This window comes from Syngnathoides biaculeatus, chromosome 22 (assembly GCF_019802595.1).
Source record: "Syngnathoides biaculeatus isolate LvHL_M chromosome 22, ASM1980259v1, whole genome shotgun sequence".
NCBI classification, from domain to species: domain Eukaryota; kingdom Metazoa; phylum Chordata; class Actinopteri; order Syngnathiformes; family Syngnathidae; genus Syngnathoides; species Syngnathoides biaculeatus.
This window is the reverse complement of record NC_084661.1, coordinates 1,559,814-1,577,537: the sequence shown is the minus strand read 5'-3', so window position 1 is coordinate 1,577,537 and position 17,724 is coordinate 1,559,814. Positions and strand designations below refer to the sequence as shown.

The 17,724-nt window shown below is 39.0% G+C and overlaps 1 protein-coding gene across 3 annotated transcripts in view; it reads right to left on the bottom strand.

Annotated features, from left to right (window-relative positions):
* Window positions 1–1,025: 1,025 nt before the first annotated feature.
* The window catches only part of gas7b (growth arrest-specific 7b), a 76,858-nt gene continuing 60,159 nt past the window's right edge, over window positions 1,026–17,724 (bottom strand). For all 3 annotated transcript variants that reach the window (XM_061810354.1, XM_061810355.1, XM_061810356.1), the window contains 6 exons: window positions 12,170–12,248; window positions 11,141–11,269; window positions 7,970–8,093; window positions 3,699–3,778; window positions 2,353–2,451; window positions 1,026–1,919 (listed from right to left, as the gene is read on the bottom strand). In XM_061810354.1, coding sequence (XP_061666338.1) covers window positions 1,806–1,919; window positions 2,353–2,451; window positions 3,699–3,778; window positions 7,970–8,093; window positions 11,141–11,269; window positions 12,170–12,248 — 625 coding nt within the window. In that variant the 3' untranslated portion in view covers window positions 1,026–1,805. The remainder of the gene's footprint in view (window positions 1,920–2,352; window positions 2,452–3,698; window positions 3,779–7,969; window positions 8,094–11,140; window positions 11,270–12,169; window positions 12,249–17,724) is intronic.

Here is a 17,724-nt window from a genome sequence, read left to right as displayed (position 1 = left end):
CGATTCGAGAATACTAACAATTTTCCTGAGCGGAATGACACAAATTGGCTTTGTGATTTAAGTTTTTACTGTGGACATACTGACACACATGAATGAGCTGAATGTGAAACTACAAGGGAAAAACTGTTTGTGCATGAAATCCAAGCGAACGTCAGTCTTATTAAAAACTACATTAGAATACTTTGAATGTTTTTTTTTCCTCTTTGTTTGATATGTACTGTTAACAAATGCAGTTTTTATATGTATCATAATGATGCTCACCTGGCCCGTCTGTCAAATTTTAAAAGTCAATGTGGCCCTGCTATATGTTTTACTTTATGCAATGAAGTACTTAATTAGGGTTTTCTATGATATTCCATGTTGTTGAGAAGCTCCTTTATGCCAGATCAAGTGGGCAATTAACAACTGACAAAGAGGAGCTGCAATAAGAACTTTTTATTTTATTTTTTTGACATCCTTCAGCTTTCTCCAGTATTGCCTATCACACATGTATAACCATGCTACCTGGTCACAATGAAAGCATAGCAAGTAGGAATTTTCGACCAACAGTGGCTATAAATTGCACTTTCCAAATTCCGATATCTTTTCAGTCAACACTTTATCACATTTTACTGCCCAACCATTTGTCATTGCTAATTCCAGGAACTGCAAAAATATATTGATTTGCTTTAACATCTATTGCATTCTGGTTTCATACTGAGACCAATGCCCGCAACAGCCAATGGGCAAAAATAAGATAATACTGATTTAGTTTTTTTCCACAAATACAGAGCAGGTATTCTATGGAGTGTCAAGTAGGTTTTCGGTCTGGGAATGATATTTGTATAGTTTGGGCTAAATTTCTTTAAAAAAAAAAAATAAAAAAAAATTCAAACTGAACAAGAAATTACCAATGCAAAGAATCAATTTCATAATCATATCATATTGGAATGAAAGTATACATTTTTTCACCACCCATAGTTAAAAGTATATTTTTATACAATGTATGGAGTAATATGCTCTAGTGACGTTTTGATGATTTAGCACAAAAAAAAAAAAATCTGTATTATATACAAGAAATTATAGTATTTGTTTTATACCACTTTCAAAATAAGTATCCGGGAACTTTTTTTTTTTTAAATCATCTAATATGTGTTGAAAGTCCAAATGAAATCCTTAATTAAAAATGCATCCGTTCAAACACAATGTACGTGTTTTATGATTAATAGTTGCATCCATCTTTGCATAATCTATTAACATAGAATACTTAGAGGATCAAATAGCAAGAGCGAGAGGCGTGAGGGTCAGTACTTGCATGTGGCCTACTACTATGTATACTACATCAGCCATAAATGCACACAGTGATACAACACATATAGATCAGATTGCATTATGCTCACCAGCAGCTGTTAAATAATTTTGGTGACATTGCACAAGTGAGGACAACCACACAGAGCAAAAGCACATTAAAAACAGCAGCTTTTACACTGCAGCATCATAAAATAGCAATTCCACATCTGTATACTCTTTATGGATGGTCTTTCTTCATCTTTAAGACAAAGTCCTGCATCATTTAGGTGTAATCGCTTTCCTTGCAGAAAGAAAGAAAAACAAAAGGACTTCATCATCGTCAGCAGGTCCTTGATTGGGGGTGTTAAACCCCCCCCCCCCACACACACACACAAACATACAAACCACTTCTTTGTTAAAGATCATAACAGGATCATTTCTGCATTAGTTATCCAACATGCCAACGAAGCCCCACCCCTATCAGGCAGACACGTTGGTGGGACAGGTGCAAGACGAGCAGACCTGTCCAGTACACTTTATATCTCTATGTCCACAGGCCTGATGTCTCCAGTCTTATTCTCCTGCACCCACAGCTCTCTGTCTTTGGTGGGATCCACGCACTGCAACAGCTGGTCCACCGGCTCCATCGTCTGGACCAACATAGAAACAGCAGTCCATTTTTCCATTAGAATGGACAATTGGAATATGGAAAAATTCCCCTTTTCCTTTGCTTGGTAGCAAAAAGTTGGGTATTAGGAGTGCCCTTCCACACGTCAATTGTCAAATTAGGCAGTTTACACCGTGATATATTGAGTTGTGTTTTTGCCTACTTGCTGGGTCAGCAGGTATATAGTATTTGAGAAACCCAACTATTTCTATACATTAAAAAGTCAATATCCCTTTATAAGCTCCGTTTAAAAGACAAGTCCCCACACTAATGACAGCATCACATAATGCATTACAATTATCGTCTACTGTTCCACTATTTTTATTAATAATCAATTAGGCTTATGAATGTAGAAGATGATATCCAGCATTTAGTGTCATCATATCTATTTTTAGGACTGTTTTATACCAACTTACACTTTGATTGAACATATCTGTCTCATGTCGTAATGTGGTGTATTGACACAAGTGCTGCCGGATCATCTCCACTCGCTCCAACTCCAATCGCTCCAATTCCTGGAGAGGAAGGCTTAGTTTCAAAAAGGTTGATCGACTAATACCACTGATATGTTTCCTTTAACAATACTGGTATACAATATATTGTATGTACATGTAAAAACATTGCAATAACATAGACTACGTTTTATTTTTCCTGTAAGAGATAATGGACTCGTGCTTTTTGGGTGTTGATATTTAATACAGTATGGCTATGACACCTTTATGGCTAATCATGTGATAAGAGAGATGGATATTATAAACTAAATACAGTCTTGTAGTATTGAAAAGTAAAAGTTCTAAATCATCATAAATCCATCAATTTTCTAAGGTGCTTATCTTCACAAGGGTGCTATAAAAATAACATTTGATTTAAGGATTTATTTTGCTATCCATCCATCGATTTTCTGAGTCGCTTGTTCTCACGAGGGTCGCGGGAGTGCTGGCAACAATCACAGCTGTACACCCTGAAGTGGTTGTCGGAGTTTGTTTTGCTAATGGAAGAAAAATAAAGAAAAAGATGAATATCTCTGACATCTGGGTGGCACAGTGGAGCAACTGACTAGAGAGCGCCTGCCTTAATTCTGAAGACCAGGGTTTAAATCCCGGCCCCGCTTGTGTGGAGTTTGCATGTTCTCCCCGTGAATGCCGTTTTTCTCCGGGTATTCCGGTTCCCTCTCACATCCGGAAAACATGCATTTATTGGAGACTCTAAATTGCACTTAGGTGTGATTGTGTGTGCAATCGGTTGTTTGTTTTTAAGTGGCAAGTGACAACCAGTTCAGGGTGTAGTCCGCCTCCTCCTTGAAAATAGCTGGGATAGGCTCCAGCACTCCCGCGACCCATTGTGAGGATAAGCAGCTAGGATGATAGATGAATGGATATCATATCTGAAATTATTTTAAAGTCTAATACACACATTGGACAGTCCGTTAAGTACACCAGTATAATCCAATTATATCCAGTACAAGACATGTATTAAAGTATACATATCATTTCTAAGTGTATTGAAAAATTTACACCATTAGATAATTATTAATTAAAAACAAAATACAAAAATAGCGGTGGCTTTAGTTTGCAGTGGTGAGAAACTGCAAACCAACCAAGAGCAGTGTCTAATCTTCTGACCCAGTCATACCTAAAAGTTTAACAAACCATTACAAAGACTACTTTAGCCAATGTTCAGGTCAGTGAATTCAAATAATGTTATTATTTATATTCCCAAATCCTGCGGTGCACACACAAACAAACAAAACATGCCAACTCACCAGACTTGTGGTGACCATCTCCTCAAACCATTTGGACTGTGACTGGTTGTAGAGGTCCACACAACGCATGAGCTCATCTCCTATTAACACAATGAACAAAAAACAGAAATGTATAATTTAATAAATGGATATTCATTACACTTGTGTTTCCTACTATTAAGACAATGTCATATAGGCTACAAAGCTAAATCAAGCACAAAATGCAGAAATACACATACAGAATGCAGGAAAACGTCCAAACGTACATGCCCCCTCCATGAGTTAACTTATGAACCGTAGTTATTTGGAAAATTCTGTTCATTTTGACTATCCACCACCAGGCTCAATTACTGCCATATTTGTTTAATTGAGAAATTACTAAAGTAGCACATGTCAGACAATGTTAAATAGGCTCCAAAATGTCAAAAAGAGTGGCACGGTGGATCAGATGGAAAGCGTTGACCTCACAGTTCTGAGGTCCCGGGTTAAACCAGCGAATGTCAAGAAGGCCTGTCTTAAGTTTGCCAATGACCTTATGGATGATACAGATACAGAGTCATGGGAGAAAGTTTTGTGGTCAGATGAGACCAAAATGGAATGTGTGGAGTTTGCATGTTATCCCTGTGCCTGCGTGGGTTTTCATTAACATTAATTGGACACTCTAAATTGCCCCGAGCTGTGATTGTGAGTACACCTGTTTGTCTCCATGTGTCCTGTTATTGGCTAGCAACCAGTTCAGGGTGTTCCCTGCATCCTGCCCGTAGACAGATGGGATAGGTTACAGCACTCCACGTGACCCTTGTGAGGATAAGTGGCAAAGAAAATGGATGGATGGATAAAATAATCATAAATAAACACACATACAACCGGTTACAATAAACGTGTATTACACTGAGTGTCCACTAGGTGAGGTTAGGGTACAACTATTGCAATTCAAGTATATAATTTTCACTGCATTTGAGGACTGCAAAACAAAGTCTACATTCATGATGTGTGTGATGCAAATGATAAAGATTATGTATCATATGTGGGCTATGTATGAAAGTAGAATATCTCAGTATAATGAATGCACTCCACTTTATAACAACTTCTATAATCATCATGTACTTTAAAATTATAATAAAAACTCTTTTTAACTCTTAAATTAGTGTTAAAAAATTACTTTTCATCAATCAAAACCAATTTGAGTCTATCTAATCATTTAAATTTATGTATAGTTCAATGTAAAGCCATTTTTATTCCATAACCTTTCTTTTTATTACTAAAATGTACTCAATTTTCAAACCATGCCAATCTTGATTTACTCGATTGTTAACTCACCATATTCATTTGCGGGTTGAGAGTCAATGCTTGAATGTTACCAACACTGATTTATGCAGTTAAAACCAATGAATTCAAAACCAAAAGCAAAACAAATGAAAGCAATTCATCACTTGTGAGACAAAGAACACAGTGAAACATTTAATAACTGTGGCGTTCATGATGTTTTGAGGGTTTTTTTTTTAACCAATGACATGTGGCATTAAGTAATAATAATTATGGTTAAAAAAACCTGGCTTGTAATAAATAAATAAGGTGTTTTATGTCACTATCATAACCATGACAACCACCTTAGGGCTCTTTTGTAATTGTGTTAGTCGTCCTGTTTGTACTAATTTTATTCTTACTTTAAAAGTAAACAACAATACACTTTTAATTCAGCACTTGTTTTTCTTTAAGAAACTGAATTAGGATGAGACCATGAGCAAAGAAAGTAATAAAAAAAAATCACTTGTACTTCAAAGTCAAATATTTAGATTAACATTTTTTTAAAAAGTTAAATATTTAAAATGAGATTAAGAACATGAACAAAATTATGTTTACTCATGGATTACAGCAAACTGGATTAACACCGAATATAGAAATGGCTTCTAAAGAAGAGGAAGTACAGTAAAACTTGCTCAAAAGGGGAGAAGAACTGAGATGCTGGGAAAACCTGAACAGAAGTCAATGACGTGGAGTGCGTGCTTGATAGGAAATTGAGTCTTGGTTGTAGTATGATTCTGAGCGCTGTAGTTGTTTTGCTGCTCTTCCCTTGCATTGGAGGGATTGCCGGCAAGCAGACTACAAGCAGCATCAACAACTAACTGCTGCTGTTTTTCTCCTCGGTTGCATAAGCGCTACAGAGAAGGGAAGGCTGTGTTCTGTGTCCGCACACAATGACAGTTTGGATGGAAGCTTTTCACACTTGTTTGTGACACCATGTGGTCGGTGCCTGGCTGAGTCATGACATCACATGTGCAGAGACAGTCGACATCTGCTTTTTCGTTTGAGAAACACTTTTTCTTCAATGCCATGCAATTCAGAATGTACCTGGCAAACTATGGCAAGTCATGTATCAACAAAGACTGTTTATTAGGTTAGACTGACCTTATTTATTTGTATTCTAACATTGAGGGCTCTATTTTGTCATATAGCTGATCTGCTTGTGGAGTGTGAAAACTGGGTTATCGTGGTCAAGGATCGCTTTGCGTTTTTAGCCAATTTGGTTGCAACAACCTTGGCATACTGCTGCACGAGGGTGTGTCCACTGACGTGCGCCCGGCACATGTGGCAATTCGGTCACAATTTACGCCTGCCGGGACCACATTTAAGTGAAAATTGGTAGACCACTCGTCTTAAGCAACATTGGTAAATTTGATACTTCCAAGTTGCTAAGAATTATAGTTTGCATGCTTCCATCTCTAGCACTTGAGCAAATCAGTTTGTTCTTGTCAAAGATTGATAGTGTCCTTCTAGGGTGCTACATTTAAAGGGAATGAGAGGAGCCGCTTTGACTGGAGTGGATGAACGTTAGCTCTGATCACTCCCACAACAGTGCAGACGTCCCTCTTTTCAATCCACTGGGGTATGCTGGCCAACACAAACCCACAACACAAAAGACCTATGGACAATTCAGAGTCTTCAATGAACCTCGAATGCATGTTATCGAAATATGAGAGGAAGCTGGAGAACCTAGAGAAAATGAGGAAGAGTAGAGAGAACATGGATTGGATTTTATAGATTGTTTATTTTGCAGTGTTTTTCTTTGGCAACTTCTGCGGTTCAAGGCACGTCACCACTGCGGACAAATGTATTTGCAAATAGTGGTTTGGTCGATGCTAGTCTGCTTGTTGTCAACTATCAAGGTGCCCTTGAGCAAGAAGAGCACTGAACCCCCTTGAAACTCAGGGGAGCAGAACACCCCTCCACTCTGTCCCTCCTTGCACGCCTACACACAGTATGTTTGTTGTATGTGGTGCGAAACTAAAGTATACAGCAGGGCATACAGTTAATTCATCATACACTACTTGAGGTTAGTATTGCATCAACTGATATATAGCAAGACAGACAAAGTATTAGTTAGTCAATAGTTATTCTGAACTTGTTTGAGGGAAATCTGAATAGACTTAAATGTGCTCATTCCACAACATTAGCCCCAACTCCCAAGCCTTATTATAGATTAAATGGCTTAGTGGGATGGAGATTATGCACAAACTTGAGTATCATCTTGCACCCAAACCTCCGTCCTTAAGCACAGGCTAAAACACAGCTTTCTCTGCCAATTCTCAGTTTAAAAAAAAAAACATTTTTCATAAAGTTGATGACTCATGTAAAAAGAAAAATACAGCTCAGAGATTCCCAACCAGTCAGAAAGCTAGATGCTGCAAAGATTGCACGCATGAATGTTACTGCTAACCATTTACCGTGTTCCATGGCGCTTTTTAGCAAAGCAGGCTTTTTCCAACATAGAGGCCATTGACAAGAGTCACACAGTCTCAAAAAATAGTTGATCTAAAAGGTTAACGGCAGTAGCTCAATAAATCTATTCAAGATAATAATTGTTAAACTCTTCTTGATGGAAGAATAGATCAGTTCCGAGGTAAGCGCAGATGTTAGCTAAAAATAATCTTTTGTATCCCTCAACTATGTGTCCTCACATATGCACTACAGATGTTTTAGCTTTAATGTTTGTCACTGAGCCAACAATCCGATGTAAACTTAGAATGTTTTTTTTATTAGAAGCGCAGTCATCCGGAGATGCTCAGAGTAATGTCGCTGCTCTTCCGCATCGGGACCAGCCAGATGGGGTGGGTTGGGCATCTTTTTAAAAAGAATTGCATGAAGTGGCTGGGGAAAAGGTCGTGTGGCCTTTTTTTACTTCGTTTGTCCCCCCTGACCAACCCCAGAGAAGCGGAGGAAAATTCAGCTTGAAAAAATAATCTTCTTTTTCTAATAAAATAAACAGCCAATTGATAGGTTTGACCTCTGACCTGCTTGAGTGGATTTCCTGCGGGCTTTCTTGATGTCTTCCTCAGTTTTGTTATTGAGTTTGATCTCCAGCTGCTGGGTTTTCAATTCCAACTCCTTCTGTCTGTCGGCCAGAGCTTTACGAGCCTAAAAAGAGTATGTGAGTTATTGACACACACAAGTGAAAAAGAAAGAAAAAAAGGTTTCTCGATTACGCTCTGAATAAATATTTATTATATTACATGGTAAAAGTTAATGCAGGGAGCAAGTCAGTTTCAATATCCAGTACATGTATGGGTACTTACAGATGATAGTTTTGTTTCTGATGAAAGTATAACTAAAAAATTATTTGATTTCCAAGAAATTTTGTGGAAAGCTGTTGTACAGGCAAACGCCCCCTCCCACTCCCCCACCCCCCACAACTACCAACCGACCCCTACAAATGTAGCTGTATACAGATCCAGAAGATCCAGCAAATTGTGATTTGTTAGAAATCATTCTCATTACCATGTCATCATTGTCCCAAAAAAACATTTACTAGAATTTGCAATGTAATATTGGCTCTTAGGTGCCTCAGTAAACATGTGAACTATGATGTATTATGTAGGACTAGATGTTAATATCCCTCTATTTATGCATATTTCAGCTCCAATGAGGCTCTGTGGGATGTTCAAATAAGTAATGCACCCTACGGGTTATTAAGTGGGCTTCCTTCAATCACCAAGTGTTTCACTGATAGGCCCACGACACTCTCGAGAGGGTTCAGCAGTGAATCCCAGCATCCCAGGTTCATCCACTAGCCATCACTTCTCCTGAAGGCCTAATTGGGGTCTTTCTTCTTTATCCACAGCCACTGGCTGGCCTTTTCCACCGCCTTGGAGAGATCTCAGACTGCTTGCCAATGGGCCTTCCCTCTGACTACCATCTCTCTGAGTAGCCTGGATGGTGAGAAGGCTATAAACCCTCTGCAGCCAACTTCCACCGGGCGTACCTCTGCTCTCCAGCCTTGCTGTTGCACTTCGGCCGCAAGTCCTGCATACCTCAGCCGCTTCCGCTCATATGCCTCCACTGGTGCCTCAGTAAACATGTGAACTATGAATTGAAATCATCCATGCATTCCTGAGTTGTAGACATTTTTATGCCTAGAAGTCTCAAATTATCCATCCATCCATCTGTTCATTTTCTTTGCCGCTTATCCTCACGAGGGTCGCATGGAGTCCTGGAGCCTATCCCAGCTGTCAACAGGCAAGAGGCGGTGTACACCCTGAACTGGTTGCCAGCCAATCACAGGCCACATTGAGACAAACAGCTGCACTCACAATCACACCTAGGGGTAATTTAGAGTGTCCAATTAATGTTGCATGTGTTTGGGATGTGGGAGGGAACAGGAGTGCCAGGAGGAAACACACGCAGGCACAGGGAGAACATGCAAACTCCACACAGGTGGGGTCGGGATTGAACCCGCGTCTTCAGAACTGTGAGGCCAACGCTTTTCCAGCTGAACGACCGTGCCGCCAAAACTCAAATTAGGTTATTTGAATTTCTCAGCTTGTCTTCTTTGCTAGCAAAGCTTTCTGCCAAGCTCTTTACATCCAAGCCAGCACTGTCAACATAAAAAAAACCTGTGCTTTCACAAGTGGATCTTCTACACGCGGGGAAACCAATCAGAAGAAAAGGCGCAGTCTTAGATAAATATGGATAAAATGGAAAAAAATGGGTCAGACAGAAGTAGCTGTCTGAGGGGCATTTTGTGGACACAAAACCAAGTTGTTTTTTTTTTTAATGAAACAGACACTTTTATATTAAATACATGTTAGAGAGTCATTGTATGGAAGTCTAAATAGCCAAGTACGCAAAAATAATCTGTAAAACCGATGTCGAGGAAAACGTGTGGAGAGGTGGGACATCTGCTGAGCAATACTTTCACTTTGGTGAGAATACAAAACAGTATCATGTAAAAGTAATTTACTTACATTGTACACTGTACATGACCAATCAGATTTAGCAGATGAACTGTCTCTCAAACTAAATAAAATAATTCAGGAAGACAAGCTTGGACTTGTTTGGCCTTAGTGTAGTTCTGTGCCCTGGTGAGTGTTTATTCAATTCATTTATTCTCTTTTATTTAGGAGATGTGCATCTGAAAGTCTTTTGATAGGCCATATTTGCTTTTTACCCTGAACCTAGTAGAGGATGCCGATTGCCAACCGTGTGAGATTTTGCACAGCCAGCCCTCATCCCAGGATTCAAGCTATGCCAATGACTGACAGCATCAGTGCTTGGTCTGCCATACAAAAAATATCAATCAGGGAGTGGTGCTGATTTTCAAACAACAATGGTGCTGAGCTTTTTACACAAGCATCAGTTCCGGTCTGAAACTTGCCCTAAAGGCAAACAGGTGTGAAAAATAGATTTTTACATTAATGTTGTAACAACCGAGTGTGAGATGAATTATATCCTGTCTTACTGAAAAAGAGCTGAAAGCAAATGTTAGATTAACACTGCTATAAAGCAAAGAAAAGGACAAGCAGGCGTATAATAACAGTAACAAACAAGACCAATTTTAGACCAATCAAAAACTTCCAAAAGGGTGTGTTCTCTCTAGGGACTAGCACATCCAAATATGGTAAAGTAACATGTTGGAGGTCTTTTGAATTTTTTGTAGAAAATCTTTTAAAAGTATCTAAGATCTACAGATGTTGATGATGATGTTACGAGACGTGCCGAGGCTACAAAGCGTGGGCCGAGTAATGAGTGGGCGTTTCCGCAGCGCGTGTAACGAGGCATGATTCATTTGGGGGAGGGGTTGGAAATTAAATCACACCCTGGCTGTACCGTACCCCGTGAAGGATTCTGGAAGGATTCCGGATATAGAATTAGGCGCGATGTTTGACAGCAATATAAACCTCTCACATGCCGACATTAAAATGTGGGTTTTGTGGAGAGTTGCAGTCATTTGATAGTCTGGATAGTGTCTGGATCGTTCCGAATGTTTGGTCAACATTAGTTTGCAGAGTTTAGAGAGACGATGAAAGTCAATAAAAATCTTGCCTGTACATCATTGTCACACAAGTTCTACAAGCACTTTGTGGCGTGCAAATCTTCCTCCCCCGTTTTTCTCTGATATCCCTAAATACAATTCTGTGCAATTCTGTTGCTAGGAGAGAACAGTCATGTACCGTAGGTTTGCCTACCTTTTCCACTGAAGCATAGCGAGCAACGAGCTGCTTTCGCAAGTCTGAAATATGATGGTCAAACCTCTTCATGTCCTTCTTAAAGTTCTCCCTGAAGCTCAGCAAAGGTTTCTCCACTTCACTCTGGAGCTGAACCACAACAAAAATACACAATGAGTTTTTAATGGGCTGAGATAACATTTTTTACGTACACCTTTTCTATATTTGTATTAAAAGATTACAGTCAACTAATAATGAACACCTGTATTTATTTGATTTAGATACACAGGAAGCAAAACCGAAAAGTCATTGGTGAACATTATCAATTGGACGGCAACATATTTTGCCAATGGGGTTAAAAAAACTTGATGCAGGTGTTTATATGCAAGATGAAATGGACATTTAAAAGCATTCAACACAATTTCTAGGGAAATAGTTTGCCTATTCCTTAGCCAGTATCAGAAGTTGGTATTTTCATATTTTTATTTTACATGTGTGTGAATCCCACCACTGACGAAGGGAATGCAGCAATATAATTCTTTTGTTGAAATTTGTGTAAAGCTATTCAATCTATTTTGACTCTACACCCATTCATCTATGCTTTGGATTGAGCCTGTGTCAAATGACTTTGGGCAAAAGGTGGTTGCCAAGTTTGACAACACCATTAGTAGCATGGCAGTTGAAAGCATGACAAAAAGTGCAGATGTAAACCTTAACAGGATAATCAAAACACAAAGAATGTGGAACAGCTTCAACATTAACATCAATGAATTAAATATTTATTCTAAACTGATATTTTGTTTTATATCTTTTGAATTGCCTCACCCCTTTTATTTTTGCAAAGTCAAACTTTATTTCTATCAAAGTCAATTATTATATTGGAGAGCTTGGGTAAAACCAAAACATAGCAAAGATGTATTCAATGGGAAGAAAGGCTTGTATTAAAGTTGTTCAATTTAAAATGCAGTATATCCTAAAGTATATCTGTGCTGTGCACTGTTTTGATGGTTGAATATGTTTATTTATCTCTTGAAAAAAACTAGCCATTACTTTTGAAGAGAATTTCAGGTGAACCTCCGCTTCATCAGCCAGACTCTTCTTCAACTGGTCCCAAGCCTCCCCCAGCGTCCTAAGAGGAGAGAGAGCGACCACAAACATTTTTAGGTCAAAAATGGGCAGAAAATGCAGAGGAAAGGGAGGAGTGCAGCATATGATGATGAGTGCACACAGCTGGGGATGAGTAGCTGGGCTGGTGCAAAGGTTCAGCAGCTTTGTGCACAACACTAACCAGTAAATCTGGAGAGCTGGAGGTCCAAATGCAGTTCAGCAGGTAAGTAGGATGTATGAGACAGGATCTGCTACAGCCTGACGGCTCAACTTGGGGCTAAATAACCGTGAGGCATCGTTTGTTGTCTCAAAGGTAAGTTAATGAATGCATATTAAGTAAAGATTGTGCTTATGTTTTTAGAAGACCAGATATTTGTTGTGACAGCAACAAGCTGAATAATTGTTAATGAGTGCAAATCAGAACGAGAGGAGGTAGAGGTGGATGACTTTGGGGAAGCAGGTCGTTTCAAAGTATAGTCCTCAGAGGAAGACAGGTTTCGGGACACCCAGACTTGGCTTCTAAAAGGTTCCATCACACACGGACTTTACTGCTGTCATCCAAAACGTTTCCAATAACTATTCAGGTTTTAAAGCTCATAAAACAAATGCTTTCCAATTTCTCAATTGGAATACCACATTATGTCAGTTCATACAATTAAGAATATGAACAAGATCTTATATGTTCCAGAAAAAATGAGCAACACCAGAACAAACAAAGAAATATATTTAGTTTCCACCAAGCAATTCTACCGGACGAACAATGGCTTCTTGGCGAGGTGTTTTAACGGGTCCCCCCTTTTTGGATTCCAAAAGAATTATTATATATCTGCAGTGGGGCGTTGCTCTAAATTGGAGAAAAAATAGTTGCGTGTACCACATAAATACTGGCTAGTGCATTCTTACTAAGAACTGATGAAGCCTGTTCGGATGAGTCCAGTTGCAATCGATTCAATGCCTTGACACTGTGTAAATACATAATCCATCGATCCATTTTCTTAGCCACTTATCCTTACAAGGGTCGCGGGACTGCTGGAGCCTATCTCAGCTGTCAGTGGGCAGGAGGCGGGGTACACCCTGAACTGGTTGCCAACCAATCACAGGGCACATCAACACAAACAGTCGCACTCACAATGACACTTAGGGACAATTTAGATGGTCCAGTTAATGTTGCATGTTTTTGGGATGTGGGAAGAAACCGGAGTGGCTGGAGAAAACCCACACAGGCACAGGGAGAACATCCAAACTCCACACAGGGAGGGCCATGTTTGAACACGAGTCCTCAGAATTGTGAGGCCAGCGCTTTCCAGGTGCGCCACCATGCCGCCAGATAAATTCAAATAAATATAAAGCCTCAATAAAAATAAGGGGAAATATGACATCTCACTCTTTGTTTTAAGTCTCGTATATGGAACAACCAGAAGGCCCTCAACCAAGGATATGTGGCCGGAGGCTGGCTCATACGAAGTTAAAAGTTTAGGAACATAGTAGCATGGAGGGAGGCTCATATGTGCTTCAAAACTAATCAGTAAAACCTTAAAATCAATTCTAAAACGCAATGGATATATAAAGGTCTCCATTGGCGTGATAAAGTGTGTGGGATGGATGTGGCTAGGATACAGTGGACAGAGATGGAGACTTTTGTTTGAGTGTTACTACATGAGCAAAAAACTGCTCATAGAATGACGGAGTCAGTTTTGAATGTGTTTGATAGTAGCATAAATACCTTGATTGACAGTACAGCATGATCATCTTTTTGGGAAGGGAACATGCAATGGCAGCCTTACAATGGGAAATATAACTACCATAATTGTGATGTAGGATAGCAGTGTATTGTTTTTTTTTTTTTTTTTTTGTCCTCCCAAGTACAATACAGGGTGGTCCTGGGTTTAAGGCCAGTTCTGCACCTATGCCAAAGACGTTACCCGAATTTGTATGTAGCTGTGTACGTGCCATTGTCCGCTCTAAACATTGCCCAACACAGTAGTTTAGTCTTAGGGCACTGAATCAATGGCAAATGGACTGTTCTGGGTGTCTGACTTGGATGATACTCCCCCAAGCATGTCCAAAACTCAGTGGACTTGAGTGATGAAGTCGGACTGAAAGCAGGATGAAAAGGAAACTATGGTTTCATTCAATGTCGCCTTGTTGGTCATGTACATTCAAACTCTACTGCTTGATCACAGCCACCAAAACAGAGCCACAATTAACCCCAAACAGATGTCACTTGTTGGAACTCTGGAACATATTTTAAATTTATGGGACTTTTTATAGACAAAAACATGGATGTGTTGTGGGGTACCCGGTTTCCTCTATCATAGCAAACATGAACAAGGACATGGAGAGGAGAGTTTTGAGCAAACCCAAGTCATGAGTACAGATATGTGGATTACACATGGGTTAAAATTTACACAATCAGGATTTTTGGTGCGCATCACTGATCGGCAAGTTAAAAAAAAAAAACGGAAGCCAATCACAGATCCGATTACAAGATGGTGCATTGTCTGTTTATACGACTTGTTCATCTATTGTATATACTTATGTACAGTACAGTATACTTGAGTATCTTCAACCATATGCACTGGCATTTTAGAAAAAAGTTAAAACATCAACGACATCTAGGGCATTCAAGGATTGGTCCTTGACATAATGCCACAAAAAGTAGATTTGTAATGAAGTAGTTTTGTTGCTAATTGTCTTTAAAAAATGCTGCTTGATTCATTGGAAAAGTTGCTAAACATAGCAACAAAGGCACTATTTTGGCAAGACGGGGGAGCCCTCAATTTGTCACAGTGCCGTCACGCTTGGTCATAAGGTAACTAAAGCGGTACTGAGCATCTGACTTAAACAGAACCAGACCCCCCAAAACAGAGTGATTTCAACCCGCGTGAATTCTGTAATTCTTTATCTATAGTGTCCTTTAAATTTCTTCGACTAAATATGATGCAGTATATGATGATACAACTGTTAACAAGGCCACATAATTCAACACCTCTCTTTTAAATTTTTCATTCAAATTAACGAAAAAAAAATGCCATGATTGGAAGCGATAAAAACAGTCACAAGCCTTGCGATCACATTTTCACTACACACATTGTAAATTCTGGAAAAAAAAAAAAAAATCGATGGCTGCTGCTGGGCTGGAGGCATTCAAATGACAGGACCTAACTGACAAAACAGCAATTGTCCTTCCTGACAACAGGGCTGGTTTGAGCGAGAAGTATAAAGGAAGTACTGTGCCATACTTTTCTGAGTGTGGGATGACTGACTCTCTTTCAATATGGGACAATTCCATTGCACTTAAGCTTTCTTGTATACGTTAAGTCTTATATGCATGTAAGTAGTCTATAAGGGAGGGCAAGACTTTGCTTCTCGATACACTTTCGAAAGGTGAACGGGAATAAATTGGACATTTGCACTCTATAACAGGTGACCTCGATATTTTGTCTAAAGGATAACCCATGTTAGTTCTACATTAGATGCAATGCAAATTCCTATGAAGTGTGGCCAAAGTTGTGTTAAGCTCGGTCCCATGTGCATGGCACAGTATGATATTGACTGCAGGGCTTTTGAGGAAAAGCCACCTTCTTGTACTGAGCATTCATTCCACCATCACATGAACAAATCTTCAGTAATGAGTGAGGACTAGAGAAACTATATCTGCAACTGCAAAATGCCAATTCTGTTCAATGTCTTTATTGGTGAGGAAAGAACCTGTACCATAAACAAAGCCTCCTGTACGTTACAGTATGTGTAACAGGCAGCAACTTGCAAAAAACTGTTCCAACAATATTTTGTAGCAAGTTAGTGTACTTTGTTGGGCTTAAATTGAAAATTTTGTTGATTTATATGCAGGGGTGGTTGGGAGGGCGTGGGTCGGGGGGAGATTAACATTTTAAAACGGTACACAAAATCCACTGGTTGCTTTGTATTTGAGTTTTGAGGTCATGACTTTTATGACGTTTGGTGTGTTACATGCTGACTTGTGAGAAAATCAATTATGTCTTGTTAGAAAAAAAAAGTGAAGTTATGTTCACAGCGTTATCCTCATTATTGTTGTTGTTGTTGTACTCAATTTTTTTAACTTAATTGTTATTACTCATAAATCTACATTTACTGTTCTCATAAATATACATTTACTGTTCTATTTATGTCGGTGTCGTATTGTGATGGGCAGAACAATCCATTCGATGGCAAAAGTTACAATAAACTTTACCTGTTGCTATTCATACAACAGAACAAGTCATGGTTCTGAAATAAGTCAGCATTGTCTTCAAATAAATAAACCCAGATTTCATGTTCAGGATATTAGTGACTAAACTGTGAGAGAACATCATTTTTATGATATTTTGGTTTTAATGGCTTACCATGAGATTTTTCAAATTTAAAATAGCTGACTTGGCTGAACAAAGGTCTACTGAAAATAATGAATAATGAATGAGCTCGGTTTAGGCATAACATTCACTCTATAAACCTTGTCTTTATACCACTAGCAGCACTATGTACTGTATTCCATACATATTTGGTACATGGATACTATCATCTATTTAATGTTTTTCATATCATCACTTGCGTGATACTTTTTGGAGAAACCGTGATGAGCAGTCTGACATGGGTACTCGTAGACTGGCCAAGCCACCTCTGTTGGGGGCCAGAATTTTGGGCAAGAAAGGACCAGAAGAGGTAAAATACTCAGGAAAAAGTCAATCGTTTTGCTGAATATTGAATTAACCTATGAAAAACGGCAGCGGTAGTCCTCAAAAGGAAGCTTTTTTTTTTTGTTTTATTACCAAATAGCTACTAACATGACAACAAAGAGATCTGAAATGTACCTAAATCACCGAAATAAATTCACTGTATTTTTATTATTTCTTAGAGGGAATATTAATTGCTGGCCAAATAAATCTATGGCTGAAAAACAACATGAAATGGATTCAGGATCCACTGCATCTGATTACAAGAGAATATAACAAATAGCCCACGCACAATTGTACAACTGCACTTCCTTGGTCTCACAGTTTCCAGACTCAATAAAGAGGAGTTTATTACAAATGTCGTAGGCAGCAGTCATTAAAATCACAGCTTCTTCTGCCGCTCATAAGATGACCCTCAGACTGCTGTTCCTGCTATTTTCATGCTCATTTGTCCCCTTGGAAAACCAGATGAAGCTCCACCCTCAGCGTGATATCCCCACTGCTGTCAGACCAGAGAAAAGACGAGTTGCTGCAAATTCCTTTTCCCCCACAGGGTGTCTTGGCAATACCGTTTAATATCACCCAAAATACCTTTTTAACATTTTGTCCCATTAAATCATGTTGCTTCATTCTTCTTCACTGGAGGGATCACAGCATTATGAAGTCTAGAGACTGCCATCACTGTTGGGTAATCTTGACACAGACCATCACTGGGATGTCTAGTTGGCAAGCTCAAGCAATGATCTTGGTTGACACTTTGGGTTGTAACTTGCATTTAACCAACCAATCATGTCAAATATAAAATAA